Below are 25081 nucleotides of genomic sequence, written 5' to 3'. Positions count from 1 at the left end.
ATGGTCTTTTCCTTATTCTGGTTCGTCGCTGTGCTTCCAAAGCATCACGAAGCTAGCAAAAACAAGATCTACTACTCGAGTTGCAGCGCTGCACAGCATCCTACGGCCACACATCAGACGAGCCTTTTTACAAACCGGGACACTGGCAAACCGAGCGGGCTTGGTCATCAATGATTGTACTAATGGCCTTGTGAACCTCTATCACGTGCCCAACCGACTTTACCTGGCACTTCTCAAAAAATCGACAATACCCCTCGTGTACCCGACAAGACGGCTCAATCTCTCCTCCTCTGCCTGCATGACGGCTCTCCACCCACGCACGGCATCGCTAAGATCGGGCACGTCGGCGACAAAATCGCCGTGGATCTTGAGGAACACGCTCATCCACGTATTCACCAGCTCGAAACTGCGGCGCGATTTGAGCTGCGCCGTCAAGGCGCGCACGAACAGCGGCATCTCCGGGAGCGTCAAGCTGCGGATCTCCAGGTCTGCGGCGGAGGGGGGAAGAGTGGTCAAGTATTCGGATAGTGCGGATGGGTCTGTTGCGGAAGGTGATGGCGTGAATGTTTCGAGCAGGGAGGAGAGTTGGGAATGTGACTGTGACGCCCTCGAGGAGGACAAGGCGAGACGAGAGATGCGGGAACGCTCGGCGTCTTCGATCATCCCGTCGGTGTCTGCGGTCATGTTTGAGGATGGATCCGCGCCTTTGGTGGAGGTGTTGGTCAGAGCCGATCCGAGGAAGAAGGGCGCAGCCTTGGGCTTCTCGGGCGGCTGGATGGGCTTGTTTCGCTCGCGGATGCTGTCGAGGTTGAGCAGTGTTTGCCAGCGTGATTGAGGGACGATGGAGAGGGTCAAGAGACGTTGGTCTAGTTGGTCCATGGCGGAAGTGGTGTCGAGGCCGTCGACCTGTTCGTCGTCCATCGACTCCCCGGTCTCTGTAATGGCCAGGTGGCTGGCGGCTTGGAACACAGCGGTCTCGGTGAGGTCGATGACTCCTCTGACGTCGTCAATTTGCCGTGTCGATATGTGCGCAAATAGAGCCTTGTTGGTCCAGATATGTATGCCGGCGCTCCCGGCGTGTGTTGTGGCTAGAAATTCGCCGGTGTGGGAGAAGGCGATGCTCGTACATGTTGCTGTTTTGAGAGCATCGATCAGATGGCCTGTCGCTAGGTCGAAGACTCGAATGACCGAATCCATTGAGCAAGCGACGATCCAGCGACCATCATGCGAGAAACAGTAGTCGTAGATTGAGCCGACACAACCCCATAATTCGCGGACGATTTTTCGCGTCTCAATGTCGAGAATACGGATGCACAGGTCGTCGCAAGACAATGCCAACAAACCGGACACCGGGTTGTACCGGGTTGCTGTAGGGATGGCATCAGTGTCAATACGTCTCTCAAGGATTTTTCCTGTTGAGAATTCCCAGAAAATAATAGATCCATCGAGACTGGTGGACACCATCGTGCGATTGAGGTTGTCAACAACGATACCAGTGATCGAATCGCGGTGACCTTGCGGGACAGACACGTTCTCTTCCGATTGAGCTTGTTGTTTGAACTGTTTGAGCTGAGCAGGGGTCAGGCGAGGAGGATATCGTTGACGATGGACACCGGATTGCAAGTTGAACATGTCCAAGTTGCCACCAGCGGAACCGATTATAGCAAAGGTTCCACAAGCAGTGATGGCAACGCTTGTCACGGGCTTGTGATCACCCGTCTCGAATGACCATCTGCCTGCCTTCTTCCTGCCCCAAGACCACGTCCTTGCGAAGCGGTCGTCAGCATGAGCCGTGATGATGCTCTCCCAACCAGTCGCGCTGGTTTCTTCGGCACTTGCATTCTTTGCGTTGGACCACACGGGACCACCTACCGCACCCATTCCGCCATCTCGATTCAAAGAACAAGCCATGTCGATGATTGGTGGAGCTTTGAACTCTTCCACTCCAGCAACATCATCAGAGAGAAGCCCGGTCTTTCGAGCCTTGTGCTTGACGTCGCCTTGGCTTAGCTCAGTGCTCTGTCCGTCTCGCCGCAGGCTGAACCCCCACAGACTTCGATCCCGACTGGCAGAGAGGAGCCATTTACCTGCTGCGTCTGATCCATCCGATGAAGCGGGCAGGAATTTGAGCTTGTTAATGGAAGCAGCGTGTCCGCTCCGTGAGTGCAGGGGCCGTGGAGTAGAGGAGAAAGGGCTTTCGTCGAACACCCAGGATCTCAAAGCATTGTCCAAGCCAGAGGAGACCAGTACGGGCTGTCCGGGCAGGAATTCGACCTTGTTGACCCCTGTCGCTTGACCAACGGCAGAAATTTCGTGGGCTCCTCGAACTACTCCGGCCACCTTGCCACCTCGGTTGAGGTCCCATAGTGTTATATCTCCGCTCTCAATGCTCGAGGTGGCCATGACGCCCGGTATGCGACCATCTTCGCCTGCCCCCATGCCATCGCTGCGGAAGCTAATTGAGGTGATGGGCTTCCTAGTGTTCTTTTGACGCAATTGTAAAACTTCTTCATCCGATTCGACGTCGAGGATGATCAAAGAGCCATCCGCGTAGGCGACCGCTAGCAGACATAAGGCCGGGGCTGGTGCAAGCGCAGTCACCGAGCCAGAGCTGGCAGATGGTGCAAGGACTGTATGAACCAACCTTCCGGTGCTGACATTGTAAACTTCAATGAGGCCATCTCTTCTCCCTACAAGGACCTTGTTGAGAAGTGTTGGCAGCGTACAGATCTGACCCGAGAAAACTGCCCGAGAATTGCTGGTGGCAGGCGGTGTGGATGGCAGAATTGTAGTATAATGTTCGTAAGAGTCGGTTTTCCAGACCTCTATGGCTTCTTTTCCACAACCCACAACCCACGATCCAAGCACCAGTATCTGTCCAACCTCTTGAGGATGGGTATCGCCCAGATCCAGTTCTCCAACCAATCTCCCGCGCTTGAATACCCAGACGCCTCTCGGAGCGTCGGGCTGCGATCCGCCCCAAGCGACAAAGACTCGATCGCGGTATGCGTATGTGGCGGTAATCGGACGGGGACATTGTGGACGACTGAGGAAAACGAGGTTCAGACCTCTGCGCAGGTCGTACGTTTGCAGGGCATTGCCGACGGATGTGGTGATCTGGAAGGTCGTCTTTCCCAGGGAGACGGAAGTGAAGGGGACACTGGTCGGAGAAACCAAACCTAACGTCTAGCGAAGAACCATGGTCAGAGAAAATAAGTCCCTTTGGTTGAAGGGGAGAAAACGTACTCTGAACGGAGAAAACAGTCGCGAACTCGTTGGATGCTTTCTCTCGGCGACAGCATCTTCACGTCGCTGTCTCTTTGCGAGGGGAAATTCGACGGGATCCTCCATATCAACAAGAGCATGGCACAGGGCCCTCTGAGAAAGTCTTGACTGAGGTGTGCGCTGCAGTACGCTGTTGATGGTGATCGAGGTGGCTCGCTCTTTGCAATGAACTGAACGATTCCCAAATGGGAAACAATAAATTATTTTTTTCGTCGGCTGCGATTTGACGGCGGATGACGTCGGGGGGAGCGGGAGGAATATTCAACAATAATATTGGCAGCGGGCGGCGGGCAGGTCCAGCACTGACTCCAGCTTCTTCTACCCATTCTTTCTGCCCCTCCAGGTGTCCAGATCGATTCTTCTCTACTATCTTGGTATCAGTCTTCCAACATGTAAATTTGATACACTTATCGGTGCTCCTTTCCTACGGTCATTCGCTTCGATCAACGCTGTATTCGGCCTTCTACTAATCCTTGATTGTTGGGCTTGCCTTGGCTATTGCTATCCTGGACATATCTGAATATAACTTCGACAGGCAAAATGGACCAATCCGCGCCTCTTAGGCGGACTCCAACCAGCAATTCCGACAATGCTTTGGACGATACTGCTTCTCTGACTGCGGTTCATTCCGGTGCTTCATCGTCTACTTCTTCTAGACCTCATTTCCCCAACGGCCGCACTCCTTCAACTCATTCGCTGCTGGCCGCTCACAAGAATCCTGATGTCCGCAAGGCTGCCCACACCGAGACCACCAAGGCTTCGGCCGACCGTTCTAGCATAAGTATGCCGCCTCCCATCTCCAAGCCCCTCGCAGACAGGCGCTTGTCCACCTCTTTGAACTCCCCGAGGTCTCAGAGAAGATCCGAGGATGACGCCAGAAGTCCACCCGCTTCGCTCAAGAGTCTCGATGGAGATAGGGCCTTATTTGGCGCCTCACCTACTGCTCAGACTTCTACGACGGGCTACGACCGGACCGTGGTCACCACGGCCTCCACCTCAAAAGCCCCAGGTCTGCCCCTGCTTTCGCCTCCTGCCTTCAATCCAAGCATTCCTAATCAGTCAGATATAGTGTCAACCTTGTCTTCTCAGGTCACGTCCCCTTCGTCCGCTACCAAGAGTGATACCTCTATTCCTGCCGGCCAAACCCTGGGATCTATACCGAGGCCCGATATTTCCGAGACCATCTTGCCCAACAGAGTCCCGCGAGTCCCCAAACCACGCTCAATTTCTTCTAGTCGGCGCCTCAGTGGCACTGGGCCCTCCAAGAACGACGCTGCGAGTACCGAGAGCAAGGTATCCATGGGGAGAATCGGAGTCTGTGCACTCGACGTCAAAGCCCGCAGCCGACCCAGTCGCCAGATCTTGACTCGTCTTCAAGGTGATGGCGACTTTGAAGTTATCGTCTTCGGGGACAAGGCAATCCTCGACGAGGGTGAGTGCTCTGACGCTTCTGAATTCGTCGAATGCTGCTAACGCTTTCAGACGTCGAGAACTGGCCTATATGGTACGTCAAGGCACTGAGCCAACTTTGACAGCAACAGGAATGTTTGGCCGCTGATCTTGACAGTGATTTCCTCATATCCTTTTTCTCCGATGGGTTTCCTCTCGACAAAGCCATTGCATACGTCAAACTGCGAAAGCCTTTCGTTGTCAATGACTTGCCTATGCAAAAGGTTCTCTGGGATCGCCGATTGTGCCTGAAAATTTTGGACCACATGCAGATTCCCACACCGAGGCGCATCGAAGTCAATCGAGACGGTGGACCAAGGCTAGAATCCCCTGAGCTTGCCCAACATGTCTACAACATGACTGGTGTCGTACTGGAAGGCCCCGAAGATGGCACAGGCGGTGGTACCCCTATAACTAAATCGGTCGAGCTAACAGACGAGGGTGATACCATTGTCGTGGACGGGAAATCTCTCAAGAAGCCTTTTGTTGAAAAGCCTGTCAATGGAGAAGACCACAACGTCATCATTTATTTCCCCCGATCTCAGGACGGTGGAGCAAGAAGGCTTTTCAGAAAGATAGGCAACAAATCCTCCGAGTACGATCCTAATCTGAACGTGCCTCGATCCATCACGGAACCGAATAGCAGCTACATCTATGAACAATTTCTCAGGACGGAAAATGCTGAAGACGTCAAAGCCTACACTGTCGGCCCTGACTACTGCCACGCAGAGACAAGGAAGTCGCCCGTGGTGGATGGGTTGGTTCGTCGAAACACCCACGGAAAGGAGCTTAGGTATGTGACGAAACTCAACGATGCCGAACGGGATATAGCAGCAAAGGTTGCTCGAGCTTTCGGCCAACGCATCTGTGGCTTCGATATGTTGCGGACCGGCAATGCCAGCTACATCATCGACGTTAACGGATGGAGTTTCGTCAAAGACAATGAAGACTATTACAATGATTGCGCCAAAATCCTGCGAGGCATGTTCGTCTCCGAGAAGTTCAAGCAGGAAAATGGCATGCTGGACGAGCTACCTGCCGAATCAAGCGACGACCTTCCAGCCCGCCGCCAAGGCACGAGCCACTCCCATCGCTCAGCATTGAAGACGATCCTGAAATCTCCAAGCATGACCAAGCTGTCTCAACACTTGCCTCATTCCAACCGGCACCACTCTGTAACTGCCGCAGGCTCTCCGAAATCGTCTACCATGACCACACCGTTGAGCTCACCTCCCAGCTTGGAGAGGCATCCCAATGCCTTGGCGATGCCAAATGCCGCAGAAAATATAGAAAGTCTCCCACCACCAATTGTGAACACGGCGCCGACGAGCGCAACTGAGAACGAGAGTTTACCATCTGCTCGAGAGCAGGAGGCACCAGCTCCCATGCCTAGCTCAAAACACTCGTGGAAGTTGAAGGGATTTGTTACGGTCATTCGACACGCGGATAGAACGCCAAAGCAGAAGATCAAATTCACGGCCCACTCCCAGGTCTTTGCTGATCTCCTGAAGGGCCATCACGAAGAGGTGCTGTTGAAAGGTGAAGCCGCTTTGGCCAGTGTCGAGGCAGCAGTGAAAATTGCGCAGCGGGACCATCTTGAAGATCCGGATAAATTGCACAATTTGCGAGTTGCGCTTGCCAAGAAGGGCTCACAGCCTGGCACCAAAGTGCAGATCAAACCCATGTTTCGAAAGCGAAGACCAGAGGAGATGTCGGCCAATACCAATGTCGCTGCGCATCCTAGTAGTCCGTCTGTGTTGTCGATATCCGAGACGGAACCATTCCAGATCTCAGAGTCACCACTTGCGGAACGTTCCAGCTCAATATCAGAAACCAGAGATACAGCCCAGCTGCGCCGACTTCAGACCAGAAGCGACTCTATATCCGGAGCAACCTTTTCTCGATTCTCAGCAGCAGAAAATGATCTTGTCCTGGACAAGCTGCAGCTAGTCATGAAGTGGGGAGGAGAGCCTACCCACTCAGCTCGCTATCAGTCCCAGGATCTCGGAGCCAATATGCGCGACGACTTCAAGTTGCTCAATAGAGAGGTTTTCAACGATGTCCGCATATTCACAAGCTCCGAGAAACGGGTCAAGACCAGTGCGCAAATATGGACTGCTGCGTTCCTCGATCGCCAAGATATCGCAGAAGATTTCATTCAGGTCAGGAAGGATCTTCTGGACGACTCGAACGCTGCCAAGGATGTCATGGACAAGGTGAAGAAGAAGCTTAAGCACCTTCTTCGGGAAGGCAATGTTCCGGAGGCATTCGCATGGCCAAAGGATGTTGCATCGCCATTCGTTGTCATGCACAATGTGATTGATCTGCTCAAATTCCATCGGAGAGTCATGAGACACAATTTCAAGAAGCTTACGACGGGCGCCGCTGCTTCGCTAGCTGCATTGAACGGCTCTCCAGATTCCAAAGACACAAACAAAGACACCGTCACTGTTGCCTCGATACAATCCAGATGGTGCACCGGAGAAGACGCAGAACTTTTCAAGGAGCGCTGGGAGAAGTTGTTCACCGAATTTTGCGACACCGAGAAGGCCGACCCCAGCAAGATTTCCGAGTTGTACGACACCATGAAGTATGATGCACTTCACAACAAGCAATTCCTTGAATGGGTCTTCACCCCGAGTCAGTCGCTGTTGGATGAGATGGCAAGGGAGGAAGGCCTTGCGTTGTCAGCTAGTCCGCCGGAGTCAGAGCACGTCGAGGGGTCGGCTTCTCCTGTCAGTAAAAGCCGTCAGGAGAGCATCGTCTCTGCCGCAGGTAGCCTCACCGACAAGCACTCTTTCGCTCAAAAGATTGGGTTGAGGAGGCAATCAGTCCTCAAGCAGCCAGTGCCGGCTCCGCCCTTGTATTCGTGGGAACAAGGTGCTTCCTACTTCAAGCTGTTCAGTGGACCTCCCGAGACCAAATCCAGCCTCGATCAACGCCTCGGTCGGTTGAGAGAATTGTATCGATACAGCAAAATTCTGTTTGACTACATCGGACCACAAGAATACGGCATCAGTGACGAGGAGAAACTGGAGATTGGCCTTCTGACATCGCTTCCACTCCTTCGAGAGATTGTAGACGATCTCGAAGAGCTCCAAGCTTCGGGCGACGCCAAGTCGTTCATCTATTTCACCAAGGAATCTCACATCTACACACTTCTCAACTGCATCATGGAAGGTGGAATTCACACCAAGATCAAGCGCTCCACCATTCCCGAGCTGGACTATCTCTCTCAGATTTGTTTCGAACTGTACGAGGCCAAGGATGCTGACACTGCAGAGTCGACCTATTCGATACGCATTTCCATCTCGCCGGGGTGCCATACCATCGACCCTCTCGACGTATCTCTTGACTCGAAACACGCCATTGGATCGGCACCGAGGCGCTCGTTAACAAATCATCAGGACTGGAAAGAGGTCATATCGACGCTGAAGGCGAAGTTCAATACGGTCCAGCTCCCGAAGAGTTTCCTTGCTGTAAATGTGAGTGAGAAGCATGAGCAGGAGGCGGAAAGAAGAGCCAGCTATTTGCAGAGTGAGGCCGCAAAGCAGAGGCATGAGCGTGGTGAGGACTTGGAAGGAGAATGGGTCGTGAATGACAATGAGGACGAGGGCCCGAGTGGTCATGGTGTCCAGGACGTGAACGACAACGCGGATACAGAACCGCTGTCCCCTCGCGACGTTACTGCCACCGACTCAAACGCCACCACGACAGAGGAGCAGTGATCACTACGAACGGAACATCGTGCACGCCATCTGCAATTGTTTCCTGATGATGGTTCTAGACGACCGTTTTGACGAGCCAGTGCAGGAAGACTTAGCGACAGGGTTGCGAATTGTACAGAACATGGTATGAAGCCGGAACATGTGTACTTGGGTGGCTGTTTCAAGTTTTGGGTCGATGTTAATCAGCTTTTAACGTTGGCTGAAGCCAGGCTTGGGACGACAATTTGTACTGGTTGGCTCCGTGTTTTGCGGGCGACGACAACTATAAAGAACGTGGAACAGGCACATGCTTTGAGGGGCGAGGGGCGTAATGATTAACTGCACATGCAAAGAGTCCATAGAGCGGATCATGTATAGATGGGACGCGCAGTCTGTCAGAGTATTGCTTGTAACATGCATTTGGTGTCTACCAAAGACATTTTGAATGTAAAAATCTATAGCACCAAGTCTTTGACCGCCCATCTTGTTTCTGCTTGCGCTTCTGCTGTACGGTAGTCGGTAGTACCTGCAAATCCCTGTTACCATGATTCCACTCCCTGAGGAACAGCTTTCAACATCATCCTTTTTCACTCGCAAGGTCTTCTCAAAGGGTGTCTATCCTCCGGGGAGTGATTCAGCGTTGGCAGCCAATGCCACGCGAGCATGGCAACAGCGACCGTTCTGCTCACTCTAATCAACTGGTTCCTGAAGATACCGTGGCTCAGCAATTCGTATTGTGGCGCTCAACCACGCTCGGCGTAAAAACATGTAGAGCATGAAGCTTTCCAGAGTCTACCAGACAAATTTGAAATTAGAAAAGGCATGTAGTTTGAACAAATCGGTCCCGAGAAAACCCTGGTGTTTGTCATTGGAGCTCGAATCGCACTCGAGGGTGGTGTGGTCATCCAGACAATCCTCTTCACCCGCCCGAGGTGGCTTCAGAGACCGCGAGAATGGGTCCATGTTGCTTAGTTGATGTCCAGACTTGTCCTTCCGATGGGCCTTTGCGATCCCAAAACAGCCCTGGCTCGTTCGCAGGACTCTCAGGAAGATTGTGGTTCGGGATCGGGAATGTTTTGGCGCCCGCGAAGTGGTGATGACTGCACACAACTCGGCGGCAAGGCCCATTGGGGTAGCATGCGGCGCAAGGAAAGGCCTTGTTCTCGAGCCTCGGGCTAAGAACGAAAGGCGGACGCGTCTCCCTTTGAAAATTTTCGTCTTCCCAGTATTCTCTCAGTTTGCACGAAGCTTGCTGAAGGTCTCCTTGATCTCTTTCAAATCCTGGATGCGAGTTTTTTGAATCTCCTGCATCAGCCGCAGATTTTCTTGCTTCAACTCGTGGAAATCCTCGTCGAGCTTTTCGTGCCACGGGTAGAGGACGAAGACCTGGAAGGCCAGCGCGGATGTTGCGATCAGGAAGTTTGTGACGGAGAAACGGCGTGCGATTATCATCTTGTTAGTTGTTGCCGCAGGATGAGCGGGAAAGCTGTGATTTGGAAAGAACACGATTTGAATGATAAGAAGTCTTAAATCACGGTTAGGAGCAAGTCGGATTCCTGAATAGAACTTGCGTCTTGGAGCGGTGAAGAAGGCAAGGGTTTCCCTGAGTTGTCACGATGAAAAAGAAAAGTTTTCAGCGATCCTGCGGCTACTTAGCTGTTTATTAGAGCACTCACTGTTCACCGATACCGGCTCCATCTCTTGGTCGCAGTCGCCGTATGGTGTCAGATGGGAGGCAAATTACCGGGCCTCAAGACGGTTTTCCCTTTATAGTATGCATGCCACAAGGCCAACCAAGCCGGAGCCTCGCCGTTGCCGAATGAGCGGAGGTACTTTGGAGTACTTGGGTACCGATTTCAGGTCGTTGGATCCCTAGGCGTACGGAGTACTGCGTGATGAAACTTGAAAGGTGGTGTGATAATCGGGTGCAATCGCGATCGGTCTGCGAAGCGCACGAGACACTGCAGTGGCTTGTCCGATCGATAAGTCTGGGCCTTTCTAGGGCCGATGTGTTCACAGTTCTCATACGAGTCACATTGCTTGTACAATGGTTATAACAGTTGTTCTTCGGGACAAGTGTACGAGTTGAAAAAAAGGCAAGGTACCTGGTGGGTGCCTGGGGCAAGGATTTGTTCGTCTCGGAGAAACACGAGAACAAAGCGGAGGTCACGTGGGCTCTGCTTATGTAAACACTCGGGTTATCATTGTTCCTTCCGGGACCCCCCTTTTTCATCACCACCCGTGCCACCTCTGTTCTCCCTCCTCGCCGTCTTGATTTACAGCTTCAAGCACGAGATAGTATCTATGTGGGGGATGCCAATTGATTGGGCGTGCCTCAAATGTAGCAAAAGCATTGTCGAGAGACGCCAAGCTCGTCGACAGCCTCTGTCTGATGTCACCAAAGAGATCAGTTCAATCGTTTGAAGCCTCGTCAACATTCGCCAACCACTTGCGAAGCTTGCATTCATCAGGAGCCCGGAGGTAAACACGGCCAGGACATCCTGTCGCTGAGTGGGTTGTATGCCGTTTTTGCGCCAAATCTGTCTCGTTGATTTGAATACTCCGTACTCCGCCCCATGGTGCGAGTATGACTGTCCCCTTGCCAAGTGGGATCTTCCGCTACTCGAGACTGTGCACGTTTCAGAGTTCAACCTCAGACATCTCTCCACGCAAATTTCAAGACATACAGGTCATCGCCCACTGGCTCGGGAAGAACTCAAGCAACGGCCTCGACTATCTTATCCATGTTAGTCACAGCTTGTGCCACTTGGACGTGTTTCAACATTGGCTTCAGACAGTTACCCATCAAGCATAGCTCCCTGACCTGAAACGATGCCGGTTTAGCACGCCGATCGGGAACGCTGAGCACGCAAATACGCGGAGCTGCGTGGTCAATGCCTTGCCCAGAACCGCAGTGCAGCAGGTAGGGGCGTTCACGGCTGGAAAACCCATCACATTCTTCCATCTGCCTTGCATCTTGCTCTTTCATTTGTTGAGTACGCTGGTCGACCACAATTCAATTGACTTCGTCACTTTCCTTTCGTATCTGAAGGCTGGTCCCTCGAAGCTGTCCGATTCTACTGATGTTTTGACCGTCGTCGCCACTTTCTTGCTCAACAAACTCTTCCTCGAATGCAGAAGGGACTGTGATCGGGAATGCCTCCGAACAACCTACGCTACCGTATCGACAGGACGTGGGTTGAAAGGACAAACCCATACTCCCTCCGAAGATCAGATCTCTTGCGCCGAGATCATGCAGCTCAGAGCTTGCCTTCAGGCTTGCCAGCGGGACTACTCTACACTGTCCTGGGAAAGGCAACAGAAACGGACGGCACAGGTTCTGACGGCGACGACGAAAGCGATGACGGGAATGACAGTGGGGATGACAGCATGGATGAAGATGAGAATCCTTTTGCCAGCGGCAGTCTCCCAGGAGGTGGACGAGGTCAATTTCCTCCAACCACTGTGATGGCAGACAACCCATTCCTGCCTGAACTAAGCATGACTAGCTCCGGCATGGCGACTTCTGCCACGTCAATGGAGTCTATGGTGACTGCTCCAGCTGCAAGCTCTATCTACGCCAGCTCTACTTCGGCCACCAGCGCAATGGAGACGACGGCATTGAACTCACCCAGCCTTGCTGCGGCGACGGCGACGGGAACGAGCGCGGCATCGACAACCACCAATCAACCTGCGGCCAAGGTGCATACACACTCATCCGTAAACCTCACAGCAGCTATTGCGGTAGTTTCGGTCTTGGGAGTGATCTGTGTCGCGGCCACAGCATACCTTTTGTTTCGATACTGCACACCACTGAGAGTCCGGCTGGCAGCGTTCCGCAATCGTCGCGGCCAGAGACTCTCAGGCGAGGAAGATGGCGACGGCGCAGGCCCGACCATGATGCAGGTAGGTAACCCTACACTTGCCGGCGCACGCCCACGACAACTCGCACTGGCAAGCACCCCGAACCTGTTGAGCGAAAAGCTGCAGAACCCTTTCACCGACCAGGTGCCGCTCGCCCTGAGCGATGTCAGCAGCAACGGCCCAACCTTGCGGCAGGACAGCATACCAAGCACCAAGAGGCCACCGACCTGGGCGTCGAGCGACACAGAGACCACATACCCCGCCAACACTATCCTCGAGGAGTACGTGTCGCCCCGGCAGTCCGACGGAACGCTGGTCCATCCCAGCGGTCTGGCGAACAATCCACCGACGCCAGTCGCAGGCAAACGTCCCAAGCTACGACGCACACCAGGCAATGTCCTCACGCCGCTCATGCCCGCTCCCGTTGCTGGTCTGAACATCCGCGAGAGCGTGTCCACGCCCAGTCCAGCAGATTTTCCGGCGCCCACGCCTCCAGAGTCCGTCATCGACTCGCCAATGAGCCAGTACCGCAGCCACAGGTCCATCACTCCGTCGGAGAGTGCATCGAATGCTCCTTTCTCTCCGTTGCCCTTCCCCGCTGGATTGATGCGTGCCATGCCCGTGGGCGTGGGCGTGGATTCTCGATGGAGCAGGAACTCGTCGAGCCTCAATGGCCGAACGACCGAGATGGCCAGGAACTCCCCGCCCAGGAGAGGCAGCGGAGACGGTGCGGTGCCGTTGCCGCCACGTTTGCCGCTTGCCGTGAAGAGGTCCAGCGCCGGATCGGTGGCGTCGTCTGTGAGATCTAGTGGCAGTAGGGCTTCAGTGACTGATATGACCCGGTAATTGTGACCTGGAGAGCAGGGACGGATTATTCGCTTTCTCCGCTTGGTGAGAAAGAGAGACCAATCGTTTTTGTAAACAAAAGCTCTGCGAGCCTGGAAGATGTACGGTAGTATCAAATGCTAGACTGATAGAAATTATGTGCCATGACCCTACTATCATTTTGCAGGCTGTTGAATGAGGACCCCTTGCCCCTTACCTGAACGAGCATACAGATCTGACAGAAGGAAGTATAGTACGCGACATCCATGGAAACAAACATGGGCAATTGTATTCCAGGATCTTCATCACATTTTGCCTTGCATTTCTACCCGAACATGTCAGAGGACACCTGAGCTGAATGTCTCTGCAGAGTCATGAGTACAATGTTTCCGAAAAAGGACTTCTACAGCAGCCTTTTGCGGGAGATACATAATTGCACTGTACAACAAAGTGCCGATTCTTTCAACCATAAGAACGTAAACAGAAATATTGCAGGGTTCCCTCCTTTATGGCAAAAGAGCTCTCGGCAAACAAGAGCGCAGCCTGACGAGGGTCTCGAAAGCAACCGCACTAGACAACAGCTATCCGCCTGAGTAATGGTAGTCAAGGAAATTCCGAGGCTGGTCTTGAATGTGAGGTGAGCAAAGAATTTGGTCGCCAGCCAACCCATCAAAACCCGCGGAACTGACTGTCATGTTGAGGGTTATCAAAGCTGGAAAGTGGTGAACTCGTACTGGTAGCCTGAAGGCTGCCAGTCTTGCTTCTTCCGAGGAGCTTGCTGGATGCGTCTGTTTCGGCGAAAGAGAATATTGGCGCGGCGCCTGAATCCAATGACGCAAACTCTGACGTGCTTGTGCTGGAACCAGATAGCCTAGATGCTGACGTGCCCGAACCGACAGACTTAGAGCTGGCGCTTGATATCCCATTCCCCGTCGCCGGGGCCTGGGCTTGGGCAAGTATCTGCGCGAGAGGCGGCGCGCCAAACTCTCGACTGACATGTCTCTTACACGTCTTCAAAGAGGCCTCCAAGGTCCGCAACTGCGTTTGTAGGTCTTCACGTTCTCGCACCTGGTCGGCGGATTCGCCCGCTAGCTGCCGCAGCATCTCGTCATCCATCCGGACAACGGTACCAGGGGAGAAGATACCGCCAAGCTTAGAAAGAAGACATGCCTCAACACCGAGAACGATGATGTTGTCAATGAAGTTCTCCAAGGCGACGTTGTAATAGGCCCTCGAATATTGAATCAATTTCATGCACGTCTCTTTATCCGGGCTTGGCTGAACGCTCGGCAGGAGACTTTGACCTTTCGGTGCCAACTTGACTTTACCTGCGTTTTCTTCTTCTAGACAGTCCTCAAGCTCGACGGCTTTCAAACTAGCCTGTAATCTGGACTTCGTGGAGAAGAGGAACGGACCTTGGTAGGGCGCGAAAAGTTCAGAAACTTTGGCATTCAGTGTCTGCTGGATGCCATGTAAAGCGTCATCAAAAAACGTGCCGCAGAATGCGCTCAGAGGTCTCGCCGGTCTTAGGACAAATATGCTCGACAACCTTTCGCAAAAAAGCCCGAACAGCCTGGCAGATCTCCTTTGTGTATGTCGACGCCATGGCTGGCCAGTTTTGCGACTGCTCTTTGAAAAGCTCGCCGACCAGTCGGGGGTTGAACAGGAACGACAATTCTGGCCCACGGTGGCTTTCCAACAGCTTGCCTACTTTGATGAGAGCGTCTGACTCAGTAATTTTCTGAGTTCGACTTAATGGAGATGAAAATGCGAATGGCATTCGTGTGACTTCGAAGGTATGCCCTTGTGTGCGCATTGCTGTTTCGAAAGCATCGGTCTTGGCCATGGTTGTCGCTCTCAGTCTTGTGTTTGAACTTTTGCGTTGGAAGAATGGATCGGTATAGTCACCTGACAAGGCATCATCCACGAGCGAGGAATATTGTCCGCTAATCTTGACAAGATATTGCATGAGCTCTGCGCGAGCGGCCCGTGGAGGTCCAAGTGCCTCCAGTTCACGCTTGACACGAGCTATCTTACCCTCGAGAGACTCCATCAGCTGTGGCAGGACAGAGATTATATGCTCTTGCAGATACTGGGATAGCTCAGATCTCAACGATCTAATGCCGAGCTGACTACGGTCAAACTCGTCCCACGGGTCTCTTGAGAACAGTTCTTGCTCCAAAATCTCACGATCGACACCTCGAGATCGTTCGTCATCGTTGAGGCAGCGGACAATATGCCAAGGTCGCCGAAACTTGTAGGTATTGTTCTGGTTCTTGGCCAGTGAAATGATCGCAGGCAACAGTCCGATCTTGTCGCTTCGCTGAGCCTGGTCCGGCTTAGTGATAACGCCGATGCTCCTGGCTCCAGTGGGATCAAAACGCCGCGAGGATGTCAGGATACCTTGGTTGTTGATAGGATTCTCAGCGGAGACAACAATCAGGATGATACTCTCCTGTTGATTGAAGTAATACTCAACAAGCTCTTGAACCTTTCTTATATCGTTCGTATCTTCGGAAGCGTGAATGAGACCTGGTAGATCTACCAGCGTGAGATTTGGTAGTAGTCGCCCTTGAAGCCTTAGATGTAGTACATCACGACTTATACCAGCATCATTGCCAAGGCCCATGGCATTTTGGGCTTCTTGCATGATTTCTGGGATGGCTTCTAGACTAGCAATGGCCTTGTCGAATGATTTGACCCGAGAACAATGTGCTTCTGGGGAGTTGGGAGCTGGACTGATGAATGCTCGCCCGGACACGGTGTCGTCGTTCGAATACCGCAAAGCAATTTCAGTTGCAAATCTGGTGCAAATGGTACTGCTCACTGGGAAACCTATCCCGGAGATGGCTCCCAGCACGGATGACTTGCCACTACTCGTATCCCCGCATACGACAATCTGAGGAAGATTTGCGAGTCCATGCTGGCGGAATCTGTCGATATCGTTGAGAAGTTCGAGCCTTTCAGGAGACTGAAATAGATGTATCGAACTGTTCTCGATGTCAATACCCATTATGAGGTCTTCGGCGCAGAATGTAAGCTGGAAAGACTGGTGAAGTGCAATGGACTCGGAAGCGCTTGCCCTGAGCCTTAAGAAGTGTTGCCCGCCGTCCTCTCGGCGTGATGACTGTGGGCGACCTCAAACAATATCCCGGTAAAAGGGGCATGCATGAACGTACCATAGCAACGCTGTGGCTTTGGGGGCCGAGTTTCGCCTACCGCTGTAGACCGAAAACTGGCGCTGGCCAACCTGGGTCTTGGGGAGATGTTTCTGCGTAGAATGGGGCAGCTTTATTCTGACATGTCCGATGGGCGCTCGAGCTTCTGAGGTTTGGCTCACAATTCGAGATATGTAAAAAACCTGACCCAGAAGTCGTGCTGCTTGACGGGCATCACGTCGAATCAAGGCGCAAGCGCTTGCGGAAGCAAGAGCTGCAGCACCGGTTTCGCCTGTGAAAGAAGGGGCAGGTGATGTGTAAGCGAACCAATGACTCGTGGGGGCTCTTTCTCACCAGTTTCAGCCTGGTGACGGATGCATTTTCTTACCTTTAGCAGCATCTAGTGGTGTATACCATGAAATAGTTAGGATTCCATGCCTCAAGTTGACGATAATGATGGCTGAAGAGATATTGTTGAATGATTGGAGAATGAAGCATACGCGTAGCATTGATGTCACCACCGAAGTGGAAATCTTTGTAACCTCGGCCTCATTTCGAAAGCGTGACTGGGCGAATCCAGTCGATTTGACAGGAATGGACAGAGTTTGACCATATTATGGCCGCGTCCTGCTGTCCAACGCACTCACTGCAGCTTCAGCAGCTTAGTGCCGCTCCACGAGGAGTCGAGATCCTACACAAGGAAGAACCACCTACCAGTCTCAAAATATACCAGGAAGTCATCCTTCCAGCGTCAATCCGGCTCTAGCAGCTTCTCGCCTTCGCCGTGGTGATGCTCAGCTCGCTCCTTGCACGGTAGTTGCCGGATCGATCTCCTTCGATGCTGGCAATAACGGTGTTGAATCCCAAGCTTTTGTTTCCGGGACAGTCGTCGTAGGAGTCCGTATTTTCCCTTTATCAGCGCGCCGATCTTCCAGCAGATGCACCGATGCGATGAGAATACGGACGCCTTAAGCAAATCCATCTGCACAGAGCCCGTCCCTTCTGGAACGCTTCGGCAAGCTGAACCTCTCATTGGGGCACTGGCTTATAAGCTTGGCCAGTACGGAGCATCAAACCGGAGACACTCTCGACAACAACCATAGATGACATAACATACGATGTAGCATCGCTCTTGGCCCCCAAGCCAACCCTACCGGCGTTGGTAAGCCTAAGGACATGTGTCCCAAGCAGGGGTCATTCCCACCGCAAATGCAAGGTAAGTCAAAATCGCCCTGTAAGGCGCCCTGGTTGTGGAGGAATCATCGAACCCATGGCTCCATGTACTTGCATGCGTACGCGAGCCTCTCGGCAGCTTTCATAATCTCGTAACTTCCTTTACAAAAGCAGTCACGAAGTATCTCAACGATATCTTCGCCAAGCACTGCACTCGGGGGTCCGCGTTCAGAGTGCTGCTCTTTATGGCTATCCTCATTCTGGGCGGTGCTTTTGTCCGCGAAGCAGATCGTCACAACACGATCCAGAAACGATCCATGCAAACGGACCTCTGCTCCAGGTCTCTTTTACGTCCGTACATTCGCCAAAAGATGCAGTGCCTTTGACAGATCCACTTCGTGATACACACCTCCTTCGCAGGACTATCATCAGCTTCTAGGCCATCTCGCCGCTTTGGGTGCGGGTAGCTCCTTGAAAGCCTGATAATTGCCAGCAGATTCATGTCTGCATCAGGAAGATTGTGGCCTCCAGCCAAGGCATGGTATCCCCTTCTCGGCGCCTCGCTTGGCTCAGGCTCATGAAACGGTATGGAGGATACTGGTCTGCATGGATATCGAACACCATCCTTGGGGGCAACAGAATGATCTCACAAGCTAACGCCGCGAGAAATCCTTCGTTCCATTTCTGGCTGCATTGTCGAGCAGTCTTTTGCCGCGCCTGACTAGCGCTGCCAAGTACATCTGAAAACGATACTGAATGTAGATGACCGTCCTTGGCCAGAGTGCGCTTTACCTTTCTTATCGAGTAGCCGTATCCTGCTGAGTTGGAATCGTATCAAGCTTGGCCCAAGAAGACTGGCATACAATGGTGAAACCTTCGTTCAATAGTGCGTACCATGATTTCGCAGATTGCATCGGCTTCCCCCATGATTCGAGAGTTTTGACGGTGACGATTCGGTGTCGTCTCAACGTCTCGCACAGGAATAGTTATCGTCTTCATCGACGGGTGGCATTGGACCTGGGTCGTTAGAGTTAAGCTGAGAGAGTACTGTCCGCTACTACACCCCAATAAGCCAGCCAGTGTCCACTCATCTCAGCGGCATATCGTATCCAAGCATTGTCATCCAGCGTCGACCATACCATGGATATGACTCTAGTTTAACCATGCCCAGCTACATTCTTTGAGCCTTGGAAAGACCCCCTTCCCGACCAAAAAGCGTCCAGGGTATCGGGAGCCGAGGGCCGTCCAGCGGGTGGAATCCTCTTGAACCTGTGTGACCAGTCATCAGTACGCAGGCGATCAGCAGTATAGGAGTCCGTATAGGAGCAAGCAAGATGCGGGAAGCTTCTCAAGGAAAACATAGTCTGACTTACCACACCGGATCGCAGTAGAGGAATATCTTCTGCATCCGCTTGACTTGGCCCTTAATCCAGTCCAGCTGTCCCTCGCGCAGAACAATTGGGGCTGCATCGTCTTCAGGTTCGGCTAGCCGGTAGATCTCGCAGACGTAGGGGAACAACGTCCAGCCGCCAGATGCCGCGGCGCGTGTCTTGTAGACAGGAATCTGGTATGGGATGGTGGTAGTCTCCCCAGTAGTCGCATCCCTGAGTGTCTTGATTGGGAAGTTGATCTCGTCGCTGTATACAGGGTTCGTGAGCACGACTGTATCGCCCAGGTGGAAGGGGATGCAGTCGCAAACGGCATCGACGAGACATTGGACAGTGGCATCTGTCGTGTGTAGAAGTTGTACATTCTCGGGTTTGGCGAGAAAATTCGGATTATCAGCAAGCGCCTGGCGGATCAGTTGCAGGTTGAGCAAGCGGCGCTGGTAGTAGTGGTTTGACATCTCGGCAAAGATCAGGTCAGGCCAGACGGCGCACTGCTCGCCGTAGAAGCCCGCGGCTCGAAGCGACGGCGCGACGTCGTCGCGATAAACGTATTGAGGTAGCCACCTCGGGTCTGTGATGGATTGTCGCCATTCAACGAGCGAATCGTCGATGCTGATAGCTTCCATGATGACTTCTTCGTAGACTTGCTGTACCCGCCGGCCAGTGCGTCTCATGTCCCACAGCCGAGCCTGTAGAGCTATAATCTCCACAGTGATTGACTCGAGCTCTGCCGCTTTTGTTTGCGGAAACGCAGGATCGTTGAAAAGGTTCTCAGCGCCTGGCATAAGGTGCGTCCGAGCTCCCAGAGCGTGGGTCAGAAGGGCGCTACGAGTCGCGTTGGCAAGCCCTTTGGTCAAGGGATTGTCATAATTCGTCTTGCCCCTGAGTTGGGCTAGAGCGAGAGCGCCTTCCTTGTGCTTCCCAGAGGACACAGGCGTGGGGACGTAGTGCTGGACCATGGAGTCGTAGAGGTCAAAGATGAGGATCGTCATGAGTAGTTCGTCCATTTTATCTGGCGTGGGGTTCTGGATAGCTTGCCGTGTCGCGGAAATTGCTTTGGTCAAAAGCTTTCGCGCAGGTCGAGTGTCACAGCCTTGCAAGCACCACATCATGGTTATGTTGACGGTGAACGCGGTTGTGGCTGCCCGTAGGGGAGAATCCACAGAGGACTTGAGGAAAAGTGGCTGCCACATAAGAGCGAAGCCACTGTGAACGTTTTCGTCGTAGACGGTGCCGGTGTAGTGTCGAAAGAAAAAGCACGTCGAAGCTTCTTCAGAGTCTGGCTTCAAAGCGATCGACATGGGCGGAATTGAGTGTCTCGGTCGAACAATCGCATTCTTTTCGTTCTTTCCCGCTGCCTCTGAATCATCATGCTTTGTTTCAATCTCTGTCACCGGAGCGGAATAGATGACCCATTGCAAAGGCTTTCTGACAGGCTTCGAACTAGGTGCACTCGTACTGCCTGTGCTGGATGGTGTTGATTCTGAAGACGTATGTTCGGCGGAGTTGTTGCTGCTTGGGCTGTCGCTGTTAGGCGTCGAGTCTCGCAAAGCATTCTGCCTCTCGACTCGCCGCAAGACAATACTGTTCTGGCTTCTGTGAGCTCCGTCGAATACATCCGCATAGCCAGGACAATTCTGGCGCCGGCGAATACAATTGTGACAGGATGGCCTTGATTGGTCGCACTGGGTTGGTTAGTGACAAACGAGCATGATAAGGAGACACACGAAACACGAAATTTGAGCCCTCGCATCGACTTACCTTTACCCGACGAGTTCTGCATGCTTTGCAGCCACCACTGGGTCCATGATAGACCATATTCACTGAGAAGAGCTATCAACTAGATCTTGAAGGTGGTTAGTGGAGCCGATATGAGACGCGTCACGCGATTTCACGATCGCAAGGCTGTCCCCAATATATAACATCTCCTGAATAGGCGGCCTTGTTTCTCTTGAAACGAAATCACAGTCAAATCAAGCATCAGCCACCACCATGGCGTTGTCGAGTCTTGGTTCCAATGAGAGCTGGCGGTGCAAGACGTAGCTTGCCGCGGCGCCGAATCTCGCTGTGGGCTTAGTAATTTTCAGACCGCCAGTCAACAGGGGACATTGTCCATAGGGCTCAGATGCGGCGGTCAAAAATAGCCATTATTGCTCGGACTCGTGGGACAGATGAAGAAGGACCAACGAAAGTGAAGGAGCAAGCAGCGCAACAAGACGAGACACACCGTCCCGTGTTCGACAAGTCCTCGCCTCAACAGTCAAACGAGCAAATCGCAAGTTGCCGCTTCTTTTGGTTAGCTTGATGCGAAAGTCGCACACTTCCTTGCGCCACGCACGCATTAGATACGGAGCCATTCGGTGAAAATGTTCGCCCGTTTCGTTCGGAATTCAAGTTCGTGGGCCTGAAACTTGGCGCTGCAAAGCTTTCCGCTCGGACTCTTAACGAGATGCAGAAATTCGGCTGTGGGAAGAGGTGGAGTGAAAGCGACGTAATCAAACAGGCATCAGTCATTCGAAGCCGAAGTCCGCATTGTCCTCGCAAAAGTCACGTGGAATGTTAAGGCTCTAGGCAGTAAGTTAGCGAGTAGTGTGAGTACTACTAGGCGACTACGAAGTATAGCACAAGTCTAAGAAAATGAGCTAGTCCAGACCAGGGATAACCCCGCAACCTTAATCTATATACGTAGTTAAATGTTGAAAACATCGTACGGCCGTTGCTTTTCTCCTTCACTGTCACTTTCACCTTCACTACTGCAGGGTCTGGTGGGCTTTGCTATGATCGACAAGCCTCAAAATTCGGTATACCATGCCGTGCATGCATCACGCTGTGTCTCTTGGCACGGTTGATGTCCCTGGCCCGAAGTTCGTCTCTTTTGATCACTGTGGGCACCCAGATGGGGGCTGTAAATCTACGAACTCACTGCTTACTTACAACGTACGCACCTAATCTATGGGACTTCCGAGACCACATGGAAAGCCTGAAGCTTGGCTCGTCGCCTAATCGAGCTATGCCTTGCGACTTGGGTCAAGTTCATGCGCACCCACCACGTATCCGCATATGGGTCTTGGCCATGGCTGCGCCCATGCCTCTGCATAACTCAAGCCATCGACCAGGAGATAGGCCAGGCGCAGCAATTCTTTCGTCGTTTCAATCTTATGTATCAGAATCCGATGGCTGAAAGTACTCTACGGCTCCATATTCCTCAAGAGGTTCCGGGGATAAAGATGAGCTCGACCCCCTTTCATTTTCTATCCTGTTTCTTTATCCACAAACAACAACACAGCTTTCTGCCTCCCTAAACATTGTGTTCCTTTTATCCCCTCCCTCAAATCAAACACCTCGCTTCATCATGTCGAATAACTGTACCGACATCACCCCTGAATGCCCTGTTGAAGACTCCGTCTATGGCTACTTTCCCAGCATTGGTGCCAACGCGTTCTTCTTAGGCTTCTTCGCTCTTTTTTGTGTCCTGAACTTGGGCTTGGGCTTTCGATACAAAACATGGTCTTACATGGTTGCGCTATCCTTTGGCTGCCTGACCGAAACCATTGGATACGTTGGCCGGATAATAATGCACAGCAACCCATACGCCGACGCCGGCTTCATCACTCAGATCTGTTGTCTGATCATTGCTCCCGCCTTCAACTCAGCAGCCGTCTACCTGACTCTCAAGCACATCGCGCTGTGCTTCGGCCCACAGTTTTCCTTCATCAAGCCTCGCTTCTACACCTACATTTTCATCGCCGCCGATTTCCTTTCACTGCTCCTTCAGGCGGTCGGTGGAGCTCTTGCATCAACTGCCGACACTCAGGATCAACAGGACCTGGGAGATAATCTGATGATGGCCGGTATCTGCTGGCAGGTAGCTGCGCTGGCATTCTTTGCTGCCACTGCCCTCACATATATCCTGCGACGAAAGAGGGGTCTCAAGAGCACTCCGCTCTCGCTCGAGGCAGCCACGACCTTGAAGGATACTAAGTTCCGGCTGTTCGCCTTGGGCGTCGTGATTGCCTGGCTCACCATCTTCATCCGATGCGTCTATCGTATCATTGAGATGGCTGGTGGCTGGAGGAATTCTATCATGCAAAACGAGACTGGCTTCATTGTCCTTGAGGGAGTGTAAGTACCCACCGTCTATTTTTCTCCGCATTATGGGGCTAATACTCCCCCAGCATGATTGTGATTGCGACTGCATGTCAGACCATCTTCCACCCGGGCTTCTGCTTTCCTCGACTCTCCTCGAAGTGGACACCAGACTACAAGCCGGTTGAGAGCAAGAATTCTCGGGACGTCTCAATGGAAGATCTTCAAGCCGGCCCTGGTTATGCTTGAATGAATGGTGGCTAGTATAGACAACGGATGGTATAGAGGAGAGCCTATGACATGACTGGTGGAATGGCGCAGGCGAACGGACTGGAAAGGTATTGGGGATTCCAATTTACGCCAGATCTGGGCCGTGCATTTAGGATCTCCATTTGCTGCTTTGACGGGGACCATGTAACGGATTAGATGTCTAGCACTGGAGCTACGGACCCTGCAACAGGACGAGAAGAATCAATTCATCAAACAAATATCAGTGCTTTCAGTAACATTGTCTGAAGTACAGTAGAGCACGAGTAGAATTACTGGCAAGGCTGGTTCCACAACCATAAATCGCTGCCAAGGAATTGGCGGGGCTTCTTGATCAGGCTGCCTCTTTTACCACCAAGCCACGTAGGGGACCTTGTCGTCATTTGAAAAGGAAATACTTAATATTCTCGTCAGAAAACAACGTCACAGTCATATTATTGACAAGCGATCAACGACCCTGATCCTGACTGATCCAATTCCGCTGCACCATTTCCATCCCTCTCCACCAACAACACATCCTGTCCAGCTTCATCACCGCAAAACAATTCTTCACAACCCTTGGCTCTCCTCTTATAGCCTACTCATCTTTCCGGTCCTTCTACCAGCCCATCACGCAGTGACCCGTCGCAAGCACCACTTGCGCTGTTGTCGAAATCACCCGTCCTTCCGAAATATTCCCTTTCCCCGTCACTCAGTCCTCCAGCTGTATAGCATCTCGCAGCAACCATGTCTTGGCAAGGTATGCATGAACCTCCAGTCTCCTCGCGGGGTGGTACATGGAGCTATTACTGACGCAGTCGCAATGACACAGCATACGTCGATCAAAGGTATCAAAGTCTTCAAGCCGCATCCGAACCCACCCCAGTCCAGTCACATGCTAACAACCGCACCCTAGCCTCGTTGGCACCGGCCACGTTGATAAAGCCGCCATTTTTAATGCGGAGGGGACATCCGTATGGGCTAGCTCCCCGAACTTCAAGGTGACGCCTCAAGAGATGCAAGAAGTCGTCGGCGCGTACAAAGACACCTCGACACCTAAGGCTGTTCAGTCAACGGGATTGCATATCGCAGGCCAGAAATATATTGTCATCAAGGCCGATGACACGAGTCTGTATGGGAAGAAGGTGCGTACACCGTTGGGTCTACCTATGTCGGGAATCGGGAATTGACAAGCATGATGCTGATCAATGATCGTTGGCAAATAGGGTCGAGAAGGTGTCGTTATCGTCAAGACGAAGCAAGCTCTCCTCATCACACACTATCCAGAGACAATACAACCCGGCACAGCTGCCAACACGGTCGAGAAGCTCGGCGCTTACCTGGTCGGGGTGGGATACTAGGCTGGGAAAGAGCAGGCAGCTCGTCTCCGTCTCAGGCTCAGCTCAGTACAGTGCCATCTCCGCACTGTATGACGGAGTCCTGCAATTGATCGAAAGGCGGAACTGATGAAATGATAAAGCACGACTTGAGCAGATAAAGATTTCTGAATGACGAGAACGAACGAAACAAGAACCATCACGCAACCAACCCACGGGCATTTCCACGGAGCATTTGTTTGATATTCGGTTTGGCTGGCAATGCTGACCTTATGCTTATCTATGATTCGCAGCGCAGCGCAGTGCAGTGCAACACTGAATGAAGCCTCAAGAAACAATTTGCTCTTCATCTTTGCCGTTGACATGTTCGTTTGTTTCGGGGAAATCCTTCTGGCCACACCTAGCAACCTTTTGCCCCTGGAGAATTGTTACTGTGGTCTACGTTGTTTTATATGTGCTCGTTAAGATCGGCGAAGTGCTATTCCCCCTTCTCGCTATCAGAGACGTATCGCCTCAGTGCCCTTGTCGCAACGCTGATTGACAAGACGGTCGCGGGAGAGGGG

The 25081-nt window shown here is 52.5% G+C and overlaps 8 protein-coding genes across 10 annotated transcripts; 4 read left to right on the top strand and 4 right to left on the bottom strand.

Moving 5' to 3' along the window:
- Positions 1–19: 19 nt before the first annotated feature.
- On the bottom strand, positions 20–3438 carry PV05_05688 (uncharacterized protein). The gene is made up of 2 exons (XM_013462219.1): positions 3247–3438; positions 20–3186 (listed from the first exon to the last, which is right to left on the bottom strand). Exons 1-2 carry the CDS (start codon positions 3349–3351, stop codon positions 220–222), a joined length of 3072 nt encoding a protein of 1023 aa, XP_013317673.1. The 5' UTR covers positions 3352–3438; the 3' UTR covers positions 20–219.
- A 158-nt stretch (positions 3439–3596) lies between these two features.
- On the top strand, positions 3597–8904 carry PV05_05687. Of its 3 annotated transcripts, none has more exons than XM_013462218.1 (4): positions 3597–4066; positions 4355–4717; positions 4768–4789; positions 4853–8904. In XM_013462218.1, the coding sequence occupies exons 1-4, from the start codon at positions 3826–3828 to the stop codon at positions 8460–8462; spliced, it is 4236 nt and encodes a 1411-aa protein (XP_013317672.1). In that variant the 5' UTR covers positions 3597–3825; the 3' UTR covers positions 8463–8904. The 3 variants fall into 3 exon arrangements, with proteins under 3 accessions (XP_013317672.1, XP_013317671.1, XP_013317670.1); XM_013462217.1 differs by having other exon boundaries at positions 3597–4294; XM_013462216.1 differs by having other exon boundaries at positions 3597–4717.
- Positions 8905–9233: 329 nt separating this feature from the next.
- Positions 9234–9569, bottom strand: PV05_05686 (uncharacterized protein; the record flags this gene model as incomplete). The annotated part of the gene is made up of 1 exon (XM_013462215.1): positions 9234–9569. The coding sequence occupies one exon, from the start codon at positions 9567–9569 to the stop codon at positions 9234–9236; it is 336 nt and encodes a 111-aa protein (XP_013317669.1).
- A 969-nt stretch (positions 9570–10538) lies between these two features.
- On the top strand, positions 10539–13299 carry PV05_05685 (uncharacterized protein). The gene has a single exon (XM_013462214.1). It carries the CDS (start codon positions 11598–11600, stop codon positions 13149–13151), a length of 1554 nt encoding a protein of 517 aa, XP_013317668.1. The 5' UTR covers positions 10539–11597; the 3' UTR covers positions 13152–13299.
- Positions 13300–14613: 1314 nt separating this feature from the next.
- On the bottom strand, positions 14614–16797 carry PV05_05684 (uncharacterized protein; the record flags this gene model as incomplete). The annotated part of the gene is made up of 3 exons (XM_013462213.1): positions 14614–16120; positions 16310–16580; positions 16677–16797. 3 exons carry the CDS (start codon positions 16795–16797, stop codon positions 14614–14616), a joined length of 1899 nt encoding a protein of 632 aa, XP_013317667.1.
- Positions 16798–18830: 2033 nt separating this feature from the next.
- PV05_05683 (uncharacterized protein) lies at positions 18831–20667 on the bottom strand (the record flags this gene model as incomplete). The annotated part of the gene is made up of 2 exons (XM_013462212.1): positions 18831–20534; positions 20611–20667. 2 exons carry the CDS (start codon positions 20665–20667, stop codon positions 18831–18833), a joined length of 1761 nt encoding a protein of 586 aa, XP_013317666.1.
- Positions 20668–21594: 927 nt separating this feature from the next.
- PV05_05682 (uncharacterized protein) lies at positions 21595–23425 on the top strand. The gene is made up of 2 exons (XM_013462211.1): positions 21595–22971; positions 23025–23425. The coding sequence occupies exons 1-2, from the start codon at positions 22202–22204 to the stop codon at positions 23182–23184; spliced, it is 930 nt and encodes a 309-aa protein (XP_013317665.1). The 5' UTR covers positions 21595–22201; the 3' UTR covers positions 23185–23425.
- Positions 23426–23626: 201 nt separating this feature from the next.
- Positions 23627–24987, top strand: PV05_05681 (uncharacterized protein). The gene is made up of 4 exons (XM_013462210.1): positions 23627–23941; positions 24014–24029; positions 24098–24326; positions 24408–24987. The coding sequence occupies exons 1-4, from the start codon at positions 23929–23931 to the stop codon at positions 24540–24542; spliced, it is 393 nt and encodes a 130-aa protein (XP_013317664.1). The 5' UTR covers positions 23627–23928; the 3' UTR covers positions 24543–24987.
- The last annotated feature ends 94 nt before the right edge of the window (positions 24988–25081 follow it).

The sequence above is a fragment of the Exophiala xenobiotica genome, assembly GCF_000835505.1.
Source record: "Exophiala xenobiotica strain CBS 118157 unplaced genomic scaffold supercont1.3, whole genome shotgun sequence".
Taxonomy (NCBI): Eukaryota; Fungi; Ascomycota; class Eurotiomycetes; order Chaetothyriales; family Herpotrichiellaceae; genus Exophiala; species Exophiala xenobiotica.
The sequence above is the reverse complement of the archived record's forward strand: the minus strand, read 5'-3'. Positions and strand labels throughout refer to the sequence as shown.

Coding starts and splice junctions, on each gene's coding strand:
- PV05_05685 (XM_013462214.1), top strand. CDS start 11,598: ATGCCTCCGAACAACCTACGCTACCGTATCGACAGGACGTGGGTTGAA.
- PV05_05687 (XM_013462216.1), top strand. CDS start 3,826: ATGGACCAATCCGCGCCTCTTAGGCGGACTCCAACCAGCAATTCCGAC. Junction 4,718..4,767: donor CAAGGCAATCCTCGACGAGG/GTGAGTGCTCTG, acceptor TAACGCTTTCAG/ACGTCGAGAACTGGCCTATA. Junction 4,790..4,852: donor GTCGAGAACTGGCCTATATG/GTACGTCAAGGC, acceptor TGATCTTGACAG/TGATTTCCTCATATCCTTTT.
- PV05_05681 (XM_013462210.1), top strand. Junction 24,327..24,407: donor CGAGTCTGTATGGGAAGAAG/GTGCGTACACCG, acceptor GTTGGCAAATAG/GGTCGAGAAGGTGTCGTTAT.
- PV05_05688 (XM_013462219.1), bottom strand. CDS start 3,351: ATGGAGGATCCCGTCGAATTTCCCCTCGCAAAGAGACAGCGACGTGAA. Junction 3,187..3,246: donor GACTGTTTTCTCCGTTCAGA/GTACGTTTTCTC, acceptor GTTCTTCGCTAG/ACGTTAGGTTTGGTTTCTCC.
- PV05_05682 (XM_013462211.1), top strand. CDS start 22,202: ATGTCGAATAACTGTACCGACATCACCCCTGAATGCCCTGTTGAAGAC. Junction 22,972..23,024: donor TTCATTGTCCTTGAGGGAGT/GTAAGTACCCAC, acceptor ATACTCCCCCAG/CATGATTGTGATTGCGACTG.